This window comes from Pteronotus mesoamericanus, unplaced genomic scaffold, assembly GCF_021234165.1.
Source record: "Pteronotus mesoamericanus isolate MK-2021 breed Mesoamerican mustached bat unplaced genomic scaffold, CSHL_Meso_final contig_163, whole genome shotgun sequence".
Lineage (NCBI taxonomy): Eukaryota > Metazoa > Chordata > Mammalia > Chiroptera > Mormoopidae > Pteronotus > Pteronotus mesoamericanus.
In genome coordinates this window covers 5,465,323-5,481,459 of record NW_026555064.1, presented here as the reverse complement: position 1 = coordinate 5,481,459, position 16,137 = coordinate 5,465,323, and the positions used below count along the sequence as shown (strand labels likewise).

The window sequence follows — 16,137 nt, the reverse complement described above, 5'->3', positions numbered from 1 at the left end:
GGGTCTCAAGATGGGCCTGGAAGAAGATAATACTGTAGAGTTTTAGTATTAATCTTTGTGGGAGGGGAGACGCCCAAAATGAACTTACAATATGTTTTACCATGATTGCACATTAATCTTAAATTGCCAAGGACAGATTACGTGCAATAAGAAGAAAATATAGAACAGCTGTCTCCAGGAAATTTACAGCAAGTAAATGAGAGTTTTTTTGCTCACTGTCTATTTTTTAATCGTAATATAATGGGGGTGAGATGAATGTGGGTGGGTACCGCAGACAGTCTCATGTAGGAGGGAGCTGAAGAATCTTGTGGTGTCTGCACAAATGCAAATGCAAACCCAAAATACTAAATCCAGACGAGTCAGGACTGATTATTCGTTTTTCTCAATTAGTTATCGCCTCTGCTTTAAGAACAAATAAGCTTCCAAAGCTATTAAGCTTCCAGATGAATGGTTGAGTAAGGTTAATAGGGACAAATAGTTAAACTGTTTTGCTACGGAGTAGACATGCTCGGTTTGATGTGGTTGGTTCAAATTCTGATGTGATCCCTGGCAGTTGGTTGTGAGGCTTTGGAGGCACCCTTAGCTGGGGGAGAAGAGCAGGGGCGCAAAAGTCAGTCACGTTTGGGAGGCTTCCGAGTCCTGCCACCAAGTTGTAGTGACTCCAGTCTCTGAGTCCTGATTTTATCACGTGTAATGGGGCTGACAGTAGTATCTCCTTTGGCAGGATTGTTAAGGATGCTTGAGGCGTTGGCACGTATTGCGTGCTTAGTAAATGTGAGTTGCTTATTCAGAGATAAATCTATTATGTGAGGCCAGTCATCGTTAAGTAGTGCCACTAGTGTTTCAGGAGTCTGGGAGCACTGAGAAACTTGGTTTAGTTTAAAAAAAAAAGAGTAATTTACGTAGGGAAATAAATCATCTGAGTGTACTGTATCCCGTAACTTTATGTCGCTCTTTTAACAAGCAGCCAAATTAACTGGTTTGGCTTCAGCCTTCTGTTCTTCAGTGTCCTGTAGACACCTGAGAAGTAGCATGGCCAGGAGACAGTGAAGGAAAGGGAAGAGGCTTGGCAAGAAGGCCATGGCTTTTAGATGATATCAAGCTGCCCAGAAAAGAGAGCCTCCGAGATTACCTAAAACTGTTTCAGTTCCCGATGCCGCAGCTGCTCTGAGGTGGAGGGCAGATGGCAGCTGGCAGCCCGAAGGCTCCAGTCGGCCTTTTCCGACATTCTGAGCTCTGGAGAGAAAGGATGGAAGGAGCCTTTCAAAACGCAGCAGCCAACTTTGGCCTTGACTTTGATTCCGTTTACTGATTTACAGAAGTAAAATTTTGTAACGACTTACACTTAAGCTGCGTGACTGATGCGTTTGAAAATAGCATGTACCTTTATTTAGCTGTTGCCTCCCTTCCAGCTTACTTTCATAGTTACCTATTCCTGGACATGCACATGTTAAAGGGGATTTAGTTAACACTTTTTTGGGGTGTTTCCTACAGGAAAGATATTGGAGGAAACAATGGTGGGGATATGATTTCTTTTCTTAAAGATTAGCTTCAGTCTAGTTTCAAGACAGTGAAGGCCCTGGGATTTTATGCTCCTTTTATGTGAACAAATTATCCTGCATAGTTTCATGGAAGCTGATAGAAGACACAGGACTCCTGGACCAGAGAAGGAGGACAGCTTTTTATTCTCAGTAGCCAGAGTATTACATTTTGTGTTGGTGCCTTGTGTCCTGATTCTCTAGGTCCCTGCAAAGAGGGTCACATGATATTTGCACACCTAGTGGGCTGTGCTACAGGAGAAAAACTCTGAATTTAGTAAACTAGACTCTTTCACAGTGGCGAGCAAGCACATCAGCTCTTTGCTGTAGTTGGAGACACCACCTCCATTTTCCAAAATTGCATGTAAACTTGCTCTTTGCTCTAGAGGGAGATGCTGGAGTAGATGGTGTTCACCCACTCTGGGGTGTCGCTGACAGAGGTGAGTGCGGGGGTACGACGTGAGAATATGCTCCATGAGCCGCTGAAGCCATTGTGGCAGGTCCCAGTGCTGAGCCGCACATTGGTCCTTAGGCAGTGGTAAGACCCTGACAGGTGGGAGCAGGTGTGTGGTCAGATCCCTGACAGGAAGTGGAATTGATGGAGGCGGGGTTGCTGGGGGGCGGTGGAAGGTAGGGTGGCTGGTTGGGTCTTGGAAATGATCCAGATCAGAGAGTATAGGGGTTTGCACTAAGGCATTGACAATGGAAGAAGAGATGGATAGGAAGAGAGACTTGGCAGAAAAACAGAGTCTAGCCACCTGCTGGATGGAGCAGGTAAGGGAAAAGGAAAAGTAAAAACTGACTCTAAGCTTCCAGCCAAGGGAGGTGAAGACCTCTTGAGCCAAGACGCAGAATGCAAGAGGAGCAGTAGCTTTGGGAGGAATGCAGACTGGTTTTGGATGTCCTGAGTTCTAGGTTCCTGTGACATTTCTGTCGGAAGTAGAATGAAGGCAACAGGAAAGGTGGGGGTATAATTTTCAGAGAGGTGACATTCTGAGTGCCAGACAGTCATTCAGGTGGGTGGTGAGGTAAGAAGATAAGGGAGCAAAGGGTGGAATCTTTGGGGATCTTTGCATTTAGGGAACAAGAGGAGGAAGAATAATGAAGGACTATGTGATTAGTGGTTGTGAAAGCGAGAAGTTAGACAATGGCCAGGTTGTATTGTTAATGTGCTGTTCCCACAGGAACCCTACGAGACAGTAGTATTTCTCCATTTTACATGTGCAGCTGAAGAGTCTTGATTTGACTTTTATTAAGTCTCAGAGCTAGAAAGCAGCAGATGAAAACCCAAACTAAGACTGAGCTTTTCATGCCTGGCCTTTTAACCACCGTGAACACAACAAGATGGATCATCTACAGGCTGATCTGAGGATGTTGACGATGGATAAAAGAGTAAAGAGGAGACACATTTTTAAAGAACAGGGGCGATTTGAAGCAGTAGCCCATAGGCTAGGGGGCGGGGAGGGAGGACTTAAGGCTCTCTGAAGTGCTCGTCTCGCTGTGGGCCGGAGCCATGCTTCCTCCCAGGTCCACTGCGCCCTGGACTCTGCAGGTACACCACCGCCAGCCAGGGGAGCCTTGCTCGCTTTGCTGAGAGTCTCTCCATGATCGTGGGGGCCTCTTAGTGGTGGATATAATGCTGTTGTGGAATCTGCCTCTGACAGTCTTTTAAATCCTAATATGCAGCATTTTATGTCTTTCTGAGTATTTCATGTACTGTAACTCCCAAACCCTATAAAACTTATTAGGTAGTTGAGCAGATATGAGGGGGGACTCCCAAAACCCCAGAATTGACGTATAAAAAATTGTGTATTCTTACATGTTTAAACTTCAGTCACCTTCAACGTACTCTCCGTTTGATGCAGTTCACCTATTGGGATGTGTTTTCCATAGCTTGAAACAGTTTTTGAACTCGTTCATTTTGATGCCTTTTAGTGCTTCTCCCAGTTTTTGTTTCACCTCTTCCACATTGGGAAAACACTTCCCTGAGGACTTTTTTTCATCCGGGGAAACAAAGAAAAGTCACTCGGGGCAAGATCAGCTGAATAGGGAGGGTGAGACATAGGGGTCGTGCCGTTTTTGCCCAAAAAGTGCTGAACACTCAGCACAGTGTGGGCAGGTGCGCTTGTAAACCACCCATTGTGAAATGGGCAAAGGCATTGAAAGAGTCTTTGAAAAAACTCACTGAAGCCAATCGCAGCCTCTCACAACACCACCTGCTGGTACACTGATACAGACGGGTTCCTAGAACACTTGCCTAACTGGGGAAGCCTGTACTGTAAGGGGCCTGCCCTTCAGAAGATCATTCCGGGTTCTTTGGGGCCCCCTCCCATATGTCTTATTTATGATGCTTTAAATGCCTATGAGGCATCTGAGCTTCAGGACAAGTTAAGGGAAACTCCACAGAGGCTGCAAGATACATCTTCCCTAAGGCTCACCTGTGAGGAAAGGCTGAAGGCCACATCGAATGAGTTGTAACCCGAGCCCTTGCTAGATCCGGGGACAGCAAGACATCTGACAACTGGGAGAAGTTGGGGACGTCAAGTGCTACAGAGAAAGAGGAAACTCCTTGTTGTTCTGCAGCTTTCCTCCAGCCCCAGCCCAGGCAGCCTGTCCACTGGCTTGGGTGCTTGTCCAGGGAGTGGTGACAAGTCTAGGGGTTGCCTGATACGAAGCGAAAAGGCTTTCTTTTGTGGTGGTTAGAAACTGGAAAGGAGGCCCGCCACACAGTATTGGGAATACGTAGTCTCTTCTGACCCTAGTACAGAGGTAGAAGCTAGTAAACCAAACACTGTATTTGGACTTGAATTAGAGGTGAGAATTAGAGTCAAGTCTAGATGTGCCTGCAATGTCCTGAAATTATCAGTACTCCAAAAATGCTAGGTCGGACCTGGACTTGGATAGGTGCCTTTTGCTTTTGTGATACTTCGCGCACAGGTGGGAGGGGAAGCAGTGGCGGCAGGAGCTGTGGGGGCCCCGCTGCCCTCGGGGGTCCCGCCGCCCTCGGGGGCCCCGCTGCAGGAGTTCTGAGCTCAGCCTCCGGCTGGTGTGGGTGTGGGAGGACCGTGTGAGGGAAAGCCCACGCCCCTTCCTCACAGGGCCCGCTGGTGGGGAGCCGTTGGCCGGAGCACAGAAGTGGATGTCTGTGAGAAGAGGGTGAAGGCCGACCTGAAGTGAAAGCAACACTCCCAGGGCAAGCGCAGATTCGTTCCCGGCCGATAGCAGCCCTCTGGAACATGCTCCTCTCTGCTGCTCAGTAATTGTGATCCAGGGGAAACATTCCACATGTTATTGGTGAACAGGACTTTTGTGTTTTCCATGAGTCATCCATATGAAGTAAACACTGACTCTGTTTCCCACATGTGCTTTATTTTATGAAAGTGGGCTGTGGACTACATGCCTTCGTTGGGATGACTTGGTGTTTTTGGGGCCTAGCTATGTTGATATTAATTTTGAATTTTATGCTCAGTTAAAGCTTTGAGTAGTGTTTGGAATGGGAGGCTCATGCAAACATTATCTGTAATTTTCACAACTACCCCATTCCATTCCATCCTTAACCTCGTTTATCAGGTAAAGAAGCTGAGACCCGGGGAGACTGAGTAACTTGCCTGGTCATACAGCTGGGAGGGGGGTCAAGTTGGAAGTTTCCAGGCTGTCATTAATCTTCACCTGTAATAATTTATATCATACAAACTTAACAAATTTGTGTTTCCAGGATATACATGTGTGTACACACACACAGACACACACATTTACGTCTATATCTAATGATAGGCCTTGCATCTACAAAGTTTAAAATGTTACTGTCATTTTGAGCTTCTCATCTTTGTACACCGTGATCTTCTAACACTCCCAGTGGCTTGGAAATCATCTCTTGCTTTGTTCAGCATTGGATGCATTGTATGTGCTATAAAGGGCGGGTAGGATTGAGGGCAGGAGGTGGGGGTGGATGGGGCATGGGAAACGGGGTGGGACAATGGAGACACCTGTACTTGAACAACAATTCAACAAAAGAAAGGTGTTCCTCTTCTGAAGTTTCAGAATTCTGTAACTCTATAAATACAATACCTTAAATTTATCATGTTGAAGGTTATATCCCTTTGATGGAATGGAGGAATCATTCATCGTTCTGTCTGCTTACATTTAAAATAATTTAATATAAACGTGCCCTTTTGATAGAAACTTAAAATGTTTGGAATTGCCCAGTATCTTGGAGGGATGCCTGTGTGTGAACCTGTGTTTAACCTGGGAAGCGCTTACCGTACTTGACCAGACATTTGGACGTAGTGTTTCTTGAGGAAGAGTTACAGACGCATGTAAGGAACATGTTGTGACATTTTTTATTCTCCTCTGTGACCTGAAACAATATCCACAAGCCTCATCGTTGCTTTTCTTTGAGTCGCCTTTATAGCGCATCGTTCTTCACCTTTCTCTTTCATATTTTCTCACATCAGTGGTATTTTCCCGATTATTTTACTTATAGTACATTTTCCCCTTTATGTTCAAGAACCTGTCAAGATTGGTTAATAGTTATAACAATATATGAATATGTAATTATAAAACATATTTACAATAATACAATTTTATGTATATGTAAATATTAATCATGTTTGTTCATCCCATAGTCCATAGGAGATTTGTCTTTGCAATGCTGGTAGGCTGTGTAAGCCTATGTTTGTAATTATGTGTACATATATATATATATATATATGCATGTGTGCCTCATTAACAATGACATGTGGCAGACTTTTGATGTGAAAATCCTGTGAATGTGAACATGAACATTAATGACCTTTCACCCCTGTTGTCAACATGTACAAGTGTAAACAAATGACTTCTCCCTTCCCCAAATGTTGATCAATTACCTCCTTCTGTGACAAGCACTCTGCTTGTTACTAGCTCAGAACTGAATAAATGTTAGTTTATAGACCCATTGAAGTTTATCATTTATTTCTCTAAAAATCACACACTTGAAAAATTTTAAATAATTTGTGTGCCTGTTATAATTCGTGTGCCTCTTACCATTGAAAGTATTTATGTTCCACTTGGAGCCTTTCCCCTTCATATTATTATATCTGCGTTTTCTAGTTACAACCTTTTCTGTCTCTCTCAATTTTCTTTTCATATCCCTTTACTAATCAGGCATTAATTTATTCATTTATTCAGTTCATTCACTAATTTATTCAGTCCATTTGTTAAATGTATACCATGTGCTGAGGACCACGTAGGGTATTAAGAATACTGAGCTATCAGGTTCAGAATCTATTTCTGAAGCCAAAAAGAAAAGGATGAGAAAGACTTTGTGGCTCCATTGGTTCCAAGTTGCTTTCCCTTTTAACTTTAATTCTCTTTTTAATCTTACTCTGTGTCTTCAGTACATGACATACAGTAAGCACTCAGTAATTCCTAAGACGTTAACAAGAAATTAAATGTCATAAAACTTATAGCCCATTATCTTCTCGCTCACTCCCAGTTTGGCCTGCCTTTCATTTTGTGTTCTCCATTTGCCTTTCTTGTGTATATGCTTTAATTATCTGTCTTCTCTCTCCTGCTTCTTTTAACTGCCAGTTTGTGTTCTTCTTACCACGTTTACTTGCCAGTCTTCACCTCCACCTCCGTTGTTCAACCGAATTTCTCAACCCTGTTAAGCTTCATTTTCTTCTTCTAGTTCATCTGTTGTCTCAGATCGTCTCATTTCCCCTTGTGCTTCTCCAGCCCACCTGCGTGGGCCTCTGGGTGCCCAGGGTGGGCCGCAGCCCCATGTGGGTGTTTTCTGCAGCTGGCTTGACGCCGGCACTGTTCGGGCTCTGAGAGGGAAGCAGTTGGGCAGACGTGATGCCGAAACTTGACGCAGTCCTACTTCTTGAGCCTCCCGCAGGAAGATCTGGGTTGTGTTCCGTGACAGGACTGTGTGAGATTGGAGGGGACAGGTAGGGGGAAGTAGGACCTTTGATTGCACTTTGTTTACTTTGCTCAGGATAGCTACCGTCACCTGCTCGTTGCTGTAAAGGAGAGCACATTCCGTTCCTTTCCTCTGCTCAGAACCAATCTTATTTATTAAAAGAAAAAAAATATTTTGACCTGTAAATACTTTGATCAAATGACAAATTTTTGTTAAAAGTTATAAAGTGCTGTAGTACTGTTATCAGTCATTGGGCCTTGCTATCCTGAAAAAGTTTTAATAACGTGGCTATCTTAACTTGAAGTTTTCATTCTCTAACTTTAATGTCTCTTTTGGCCCAAGTCCAGTCTATATCTGTACTTCTTAATTACTTTCAAGTCAAAGTAACTTACCTATGCCTGTTCTACACCCAACTATTCTGCAAGACACGGTGGAAGCTACTAGAAAACAAACAACAAAACAAGGTTGACCTCATATCTTTGCAGGTAATAAATATATCTGTGCATTTAGGGAGAGAATGTAGAACACAGGTCCACAGTTCTTTCCCTGGAAATTCTGAGATTGGATCTGTTTTAGAATTTAGGCTTTCTTTTAAATTTGAAAAGGTAATAAGGGACACCTACTATATAGTACATAACATCTCCAGATAGGTTTGGTGTGGAAATTACTTTTTTCATGGTAAAATGTGAATATTCACACTGAGTGGGAGAAATAAACGTATAGTTTGATGTCAGGTCACGCATTCAGATTTTTAATTTGGAGAATTGTGCATACAAGATTGTGGGTTAGTTTTAGAATGAAATTAAGTGTTAAAAGGAATTAATTATGAGTCACGTTCAGAATAAGGGACTGTCACTGTGGTGTCAGAAAGATGGGATTTTTACCTGCTTTTGAAGGTCTGGATGGAACTTTAGTTTTGTTCACTGTTGAGCTCTTGGGCAGCTAGACCAGCAGCTGCCTCATATTGGACGAGTATTTGACAGGTGAGTAATCTGTAAAGGGGAGGGGAAGAGCACCCCTGCCAGAGGAGACCTCCTCCTGAACGTAGCCATGGAGGAAGGTGTGCTTTTCTGGCTATTGTGGGCGAGTCCGTGGTCTGCTTTAATACAGGCGAATGCACTGCAGTACATGCAGGAAGGTGAGGTGGGTTGGTTTGTTTATGCCTTACGTGCTCGGCTGAGGAGTTTGGGCTTGATTGGATGGCTTACTCTTAAATGGGGGTGGGAGAGAACCTTAGGTAATCAAAGTGGATTGGAAAAAAAAAAAGGTTAGGAAAAAAAGATGATGTTCAGGATGGATTATGGATGTACATGTTTTGTGCCTTCGTAAATGCATGTGCGTCAAGTTTAAGACTGGTCGAAGAAGCAGAGATCACTCTGAGTGCGAAGAAAATGCAGACATTGACCTCTTGAAGTTTAGGGAGTGACAGGGAGGAAGTCAAAGAAAATTTCAAAATCCTGATACTTGGTGATTAGAAAAAGTGATCCCTTTGGAGAGAATATGTTGAACCCACTGGTGTGACTTGGCCTTTTGAGTGGTTCATAGTCTTCAAATGTCTTTATTTGATATCTTTTGTGGGATGTGTGTGTTTATGAAGTCTCTTCTACTCTTCTCAGTCAAGAGCTTCTAAGAACAGCAGAGCAGAAATCTTAACACAATTAGAGTGTATGTGTTTTACATGTTATTTTCTAGCTGCTTTGGTACAAGGGTTAAGTTTCATCTTAAAAAATCTGTGTTGAGTAGCATTAATTTCCCCTTGTACCTTTCATTATGCATTAGCAATGAACTGTCTTTCAGGATGATGAATATGAACTTGACCAGTTATCTGATAGTAATTACCAGTCCAGATTATTAGTACTGAAGTAACATCTTTGTTTCATTTCTCCGTGTATTTCAGGCACTTCTCCTAGAGTCTGTTTGTTTGACTACAGGATGTGACTTGCTCTTTTGGTTTCTGGTACCGAGGTCAAACTATTTTAGGTCTCTTAAGCAGAGTAGTATTGGGAAAAAATCCTCTGATATTTTAAACTATCTGGACATGGCCTTCTGGCCTCTAGGGGAAGAAAGGAATAAAGCCTAGACTTTTCTCCCCTTGAGAATTTTTTGCTCTTTTTCAGTTCCTGGCAGAACTGACTTGCATGTTCTCCACTCTTGCAGGCAGTGAGCATCCCGCGTCAGGAAGGTGCCTCTCGGCCTTTGCTTCTTTAGCGTTCTGAGAAGGCTTGTCTAGACTGAAGGGTTAGCCTTTGCTCTTCTGTTCTTAGCTCTACTGAGTAGTTGAGAGAGAAGGTGTATCAGTTTGCTAGGGTTGCCATAATAAAGAACCATAGATGGGGCGAGTTAGCAGGAATTCATTTTCTTGCAGTTCTTGGGGCAAGAAAGCCAAGATCAAAGGTATCTGCAGAGTGGGTTTCTCCTGAGGCTTCTTTCCTTGGCTTGTGGAGGCCGTCTTCTCCCTGTGTGCTCATGTGGTCTTCCCTGGGTATGTCTGTGTCCTTATCTTCACAGGATACCATCATGTTGGATTAGGGCCTATCCCAATGACCTCATTTTAACATAATTACCTCTTTTAAAGACTTCATTTCCAAACAAAGTCACTTTCGGAGGTAGTATGGATTAGGTCTTCAACATAAAAATTTGGGGGTGGGGCAAAACTTAGCCCCGATCAGGTAGACAAATAGGACATTTGAGAAGCTTTAAAAAAATGAGTAAGGAGAAATAAATAAAAGGCAAAAAAGAGAAAAAGGAGGAAAAGAAAGACTCAGTTTTGCAAGGAATCATGAAAGCTTCTGTGTGCGTGCGGTGTGTGTGTGTGTGTGACTAACAGCTCTGTTAGTCACAAAGCACGCATTGGTATCATCTCCTCTTCTTCCTACCACAGCACACGGTGTAGGTGGCTGGCTGGGGGCTCAGAGGCAGCGTCCAGACTCAGAGGTGTCCTGTCTTAAGATCTCTGCTCAGGAGTGACTGAGCTGTGATTTGAATCCAGTTTTGCAGACTCTGCCTTGTACAGTATTTTTTTTTAAATCACCGCAGGTAGGGAGGCAAAAAGAAAGTACATTCCCTTGGGCAAATTTCATGGCCTTTTTGGGGTTGCTTTGTTTTGTTTCAGAAACTTTGAGGATCAAAGGCATCATCTCCTTGTCAGCCAGTTGTGTTGAGTATTCATAGCGCAGAAAGTAAACGCATAGGCAGAAAGCTACAACCCTTTGGAGGAAGAAAGAAAGAGAGTCACATGTTCTGGAAGTCATTATTTTATGATGAAAGTTTTCAAGCATAAAAAAAGTAGCAAGTGGTACAACGAGCTCCCATGTATTTGCCGCTTAGACGCCATCATTACCAGGGTGTTGCTACCATTGCGCCGTCTACCCCTTTTTCCTTTTTAAAGTGAATCTAGCATAGGTCACTCTGTTAAGTATGTAACTTAAAAAATAAAAATATTTTTGACATCACCTTAAGGCCACTCAGAGTTTCCTGCTTGCCTCCAAAAGTCCTTTTACAATTGGTTTAATCAAATCAGTATCAAAGCAAGGCCATGTGTTCAACATACTAAATTATGTTTGACAGTAAATTTTTTTGTCTTTGTTTCTTGTCTACTGTGCAAGCCTTTGCTTGCAGGTCTCTAGAGAGAGAAAATGCTGTGATTTAGTTCATTTGGATGTAGAGTTTGCAGTGATACTTACTTGAAATTTCAGTTTCTCCCTGGACAGTGCATTTAACAGCACTTAAAAGTAAAAACAGTTTTGCCTTAGTTTTGAATGAATTTCTATAGTCTTCAAGAATCCAATGATTTTTTTCTGTATATTAATCAGAACCATGTTATTTTTAAATGGCTAAAATTTTTCAAGAAAAAAAACCCCGTCAAGAATAAGTAAACATAATAAACAGGAAAGTCGGGCATTTTTGCATATTACATTGGTAATCACAAGTACTGCTTAACTAATTTATTTCATTAACATTGACTCATTACATTTTGTCCACATGGAACATTGTTTTATGAGATTTTTTTTCCAACCATAACTCATGAATAACAATCTACTAAACAAATTCTTCCATGCTTGCTTTTGTCAAACATTTTTATAATCAACAGGAATGCTGCTAACATGAGTTAGCAAATAATCTAAATGCAACTATTTGTTAACACCTTTTAAAATATGACAGTCTTGTATTTTGCTAACTTTTTGTCTCTTCCAATAGGTATAAATGACCAAGGACTGTACAGAGTTGTGGGGGTGAGTTCAAAGGTCCAGAGACTTCTCAGTATGTTGATGGGTATGCCTCTTTTCTAATCATTTTCCATGCACGATTTGTTTATGTTCATTAATGTCATGAGTTAATATTTCATAGTCATGTTCAGCGTACTTGTGAATCTACTCTTTTCTTCTGCCTACATTAGTTTTCTCCAAGTTGACTCAGACGTAGATTAGTGTTTATATCAGCACTGATTATCCACGTTCTCTTGATTTACTCAGAACTGGAAGAAAAACAAGCATGCAGCTCATGAGCGAATGTCTTTTTCTACTTTCTTTTCATAGGAAAGTAGCAGCCAGGCCTCTGTGATTTGTGTGGCTTCCAAATTGGCTGTCCAGAGTCTTGACAATACATTTGATTGGACAAGACCACTGGGACTCACTCATTTTTATTGAGCTTCCAAAACTGTCATTTGATAGCAAGAGTCTGGATCTCAGGGATTCATTGGTATTCACAGGGACTTGTTTGTAGTTTGCAGCAGGCTCTTCTCCAGAACCATGCACGCTCCATCTGCGCTGATAACATAGTGTTCTTTGGCACCGAGCACTGGAGGAAGCCAGAAAGTGAATTCATTTCATTACCCCCGACATTATGTGAATGACAAAGCGCTTTTCCATTACACAGTGCTGTTAGTTCAGTGCCACCTGTAAGGTGCCCCACTTCCCTTCCCACCCCAAAGCAGGCTGCCTCTGGAGGAATGATGATAAGTCATCAGGCCTGAGGGCCTGGATGTCATTATGACCTTGCAAAATGTTAATTAATTTGACGTCTCACTTTAATTAATCAACATTAACAATGCCCTTAGGTATACTGTCACTGCATTTAGACGTGCCTGCATCTTAAAGCATTGTAGCAAAGGCTCATTTTTAGGAAGCAGAAACCAAGATGAAGAAAATCAACCGAGATGTGACAGATAGGATTGCTTGTTTGGCTGTTACCTGAATTAAGGATTTAATAAGCAACCCCCCCCCCCGCCTTTTTTTAAGCTATTAACCACAGTAAAAAATTGCCCATCGTCAGTTGGAGAACCTTATCAGAATACCTTCCCTGTCATGCGCTGTTTTTGTTTTCTGCCCCTCTGGTTTAACCTGAGAGCGCAGCGCTGGCAAGTCAGAGTTTCCGCTCTACCAGTAGGTCTCCAAATTAAATAGACTTAGGTTGCCAGTGGTTCAGTAGCAGCTGGAAGAGTTTAATGGCACTAGAGCATCTGCTTTTAGTTAATTTTAAAATTAGAAACACTTCTCTCGTTTCCAAGATGGTGTTATGATGATTAGGACTGGAAGACTGTGATATAAGAAGGGGAGGTTTTGGCTGTGAGAGCCGTGCCTGTGGCAGTAGGTTGGTTCTAAGGATCCGAGCGTTATTTTATTACCTCCTTGTTCATGTTCAAGGGCAGTTCGAACAGGGCATCTCTTATGGTCGCCTTGAAGTGTTAAATTGTCCCAAAATTTGTTCTTAATCTCATAACATCCCACCTGATCTGCATCCTTGAACACGGGTGGTCGTTTGCTCTGCTCATGGGAAATGTCTCATTGACAGTCCTTAACTTGCAAGATGTTTTAAAAATATCTAATCTCTCAAAAATTCATGACCTGTAAAACTGTTTTCGCTTCCCATGGGACTTGAGTCCAGAAGCCCAGGACCCAAGCGTGACACAGCTCTGTTTGTGTTGCTTGCAGAGGAAATGCTGTGTTTTCAGTGACACTCTGCAAACAGAGGAAGTTAGAGAACTGACGTGAGGGAAAGATACAGGCTTGTTATTTTTTTATTAAGCACTTATTTAAAGGGGCCATGCAATATAAATTATTTTACTTAATCTATAAATAATTCCTAGTGTAAGTTCGTCAGTCACAGACTTTGGATTTTTATTACTATTATTATCATTTTCTTATTATTTTGTTACAAACTCAATCTTGAGCTCTTAACAAAATGTACGTATTCACTTTCTTAATAAATTTGATTTCCTTAAGATATCTCTTTACTTTCATTCTGATTCAGCAGGTGTTCAAATTGAAATAATGTATACTTCTTCAAAAAAAAGATTTTAGAGTTTTTGAACAGTAGTATATACACTATCCCATAGAAATTTTTTCTCTCCAACTTTTTCTGCCTCTCTACATTATTTTAAGGTTATATATCTTAAAGAGAAAAGCATTGAGTGAGTTTGCCAGATGTTTAACTTTGCACTTTAAACCAATCCATGTTTCTCCCCTCTAGATAATTAATTCCGATAATTTTGCTCATTTGTGGTACTATGTACTTATTTTTTAAAAATTACTATTCCTACAGGTAATGTTTGTTTCAAATTTGAATTTTTTCAAAGCACCTTGTTTGCAATGCACTTTTCTTTGTACAAATGAAAAGTAATCTAATTTTAAATATCTGAGAAAAATTTCCAAGCCATTTTATATTTTTTGACAGGAAATTCCTTTTATTTAGTTGCTTTTATTTCTTGAGAGTTAATTATTCACTTTGGTATTCTATTATTGCCTTTTTGACATAAAATATTTTAAGTATTCTTTAAATACTCATGTGTAAAACTTTGGGTGATTTCTAGAGAAAGGATGCCTGCTCAAATCTTGCATGTTTTCTCCACATACTACCTTTATTGGAGTGTTTTCCCCTTCACATTTAAGCATAAAACAGAGAAAAACGTTTCTCTTATTCTTCCTTCCCTTCATCCTCCTCTCCCCACCCCTCCCCACCCCTTTCCTCCCTCCCTCTGTCTGCCAACGTCAAATACTAATGGCAGGTGGTCACCGAGAGCCCTCTAGTCCTCCAAACAGCCAAGTCGTGGGTGCCCTTCAGGCCAGGTGAAGGGGCGGGCAGCTGCGCCCCGCCCTGTGGTGATGAGAATTGTTTGCCTTGTCAGCGTCGTCTGTCTTGGGAGCAGAAGGCAGTGGTCTGCCTGGGTTTCAGCAGCCTCCTAGTTTTCTCTGGACCGGCTTCCTAAACCAAATGTTTAAGTGAGCAATTAACTTCCCTTCCCTTTATGGGTCCTTTTCCTTTCCTTCCCCTTTGGCTCCAACAGAGGGCGCACATGGTCTCATAAAAGTTCGGGAGTTTTTGTTTTTAGAGATTTAGAGCAGTTGGGGAGGGCAGGGAGAAATATCAAATGAGGTGTTTTTGGGTGAGTCATGTTTTTAGCTGATGGGGTGAGAATGTAACATTATGATCGTTATTGGTAGTTTAGAACTGAAATGAGTTAGAATTGCATGAATTCTGCCTTTTTCCCCACTTTAGAATGAAAACATCAGAGCAGGGGAGGGGAACTTGAGAGAAAATGTGACAGTAGCTTTTGTGGCTGGTGAATGTGGTGGTTATTTCTAAATAAATCTAATTTGCAAAAAAAATGTTTGGATGGTTTTACATTTAGAGAACTGTAGAAAACAAAACTAATTTAAAAGTGTTTTACTTTTAAAATATCACCTTGCTTATTTTGTAGGAGAACTTTTTCACAGAGATTGGTGAAAAAGTAAACTAACAGCTGGACAAAAATTATTTCCAAAATTCATTTGATCGCTGTGCTTCTTAAGTTCTTAAAAATGAGACCCGGGTCAATGCTGACACATGCACTAAGGCCGGGCTGAAAATTCCCTGTTTCAGAAAAATGGCCACTGGTTAGTTAAAAAATTATGAAACTTTAACCCAAATAAAAAGTCAGTTGTTTGTATCAGCGGTGGTTAATACAGATTTTTCAGTAATCCATGAGGTGGTTTCTCTTGGTCACAAGGAAGCAAAATTTTCACCTGATTTATGATAGGACATATATTCTGGTTGAATTGCCAAATGCGTTTTAAGTTTGAATCCCAAATAAGTTATAAACAAATTTACCTAATCTCAGTGCATCCACTGATTGTAAAAAACCGCTATGGATGGTTGACTTATTTGAAAACAGTAAAATTTAATAGAGGATTGGTACCATAGACACAATGTAGTTATTAGCTTCTGATGTAACAGTTACTTTTTATTCCATGCATTCAAAGGGTAGCTTTATTTTTGCATTGAAAAAAATAGGATTCTCAAAATATGGAATGATAATTTGGTAGAAAGTTGAAAAGAAAAGATTTCATTTAGAAGACTTCCCATTAGAAGGATTTAAAAATGGTGATTTGCTGGAAGCAAGCTGATTGAAAATGTTATCTGACTTGTGTGTTAAAATGAGATTTAAATAATTGATTTAATGAGAGAGAATATTCAGTTACTGAAGTAATTGGCTGGCAAAGCCTTCAGAACAGAATTATTTAGTCCCAGTTATGAAGGATTGCGCCTTTAATCAGGGTGCTTAATTTGATTTCTTGCATATACCTGTGGCTTGTCTGACAAGCTTTGTAACAAATGAGTTCTGAATTGTAGAACTGATCAAAATGTAATCAGTGTCAGTTGCCATTGTTGTAGTTTATTGCATATTGCTGTCAGTTGCTGTAATCAAGAACTGTTGAAATG

At 41.3% G+C, this 16,137-nt stretch overlaps 1 protein-coding gene across 4 annotated transcripts in view; it reads left to right on the top strand.

Annotated features, from left to right (window-relative positions):
* ARHGAP10 (Rho GTPase activating protein 10) overlaps positions 1-16,137 on the top strand; it is a 241,326-nt gene that overhangs the window by 134,827 nt on the left and 90,362 nt on the right. For all 4 annotated transcript variants that reach the window (XM_054562719.1, XM_054562717.1, XM_054562721.1 and 1 more), the window contains one exon: positions 11,638-11,712. In XM_054562719.1, coding sequence (XP_054418694.1) covers positions 11,638-11,712 — 75 coding nt within the window. The remainder of the gene's footprint in view (positions 1-11,637; positions 11,713-16,137) is intronic.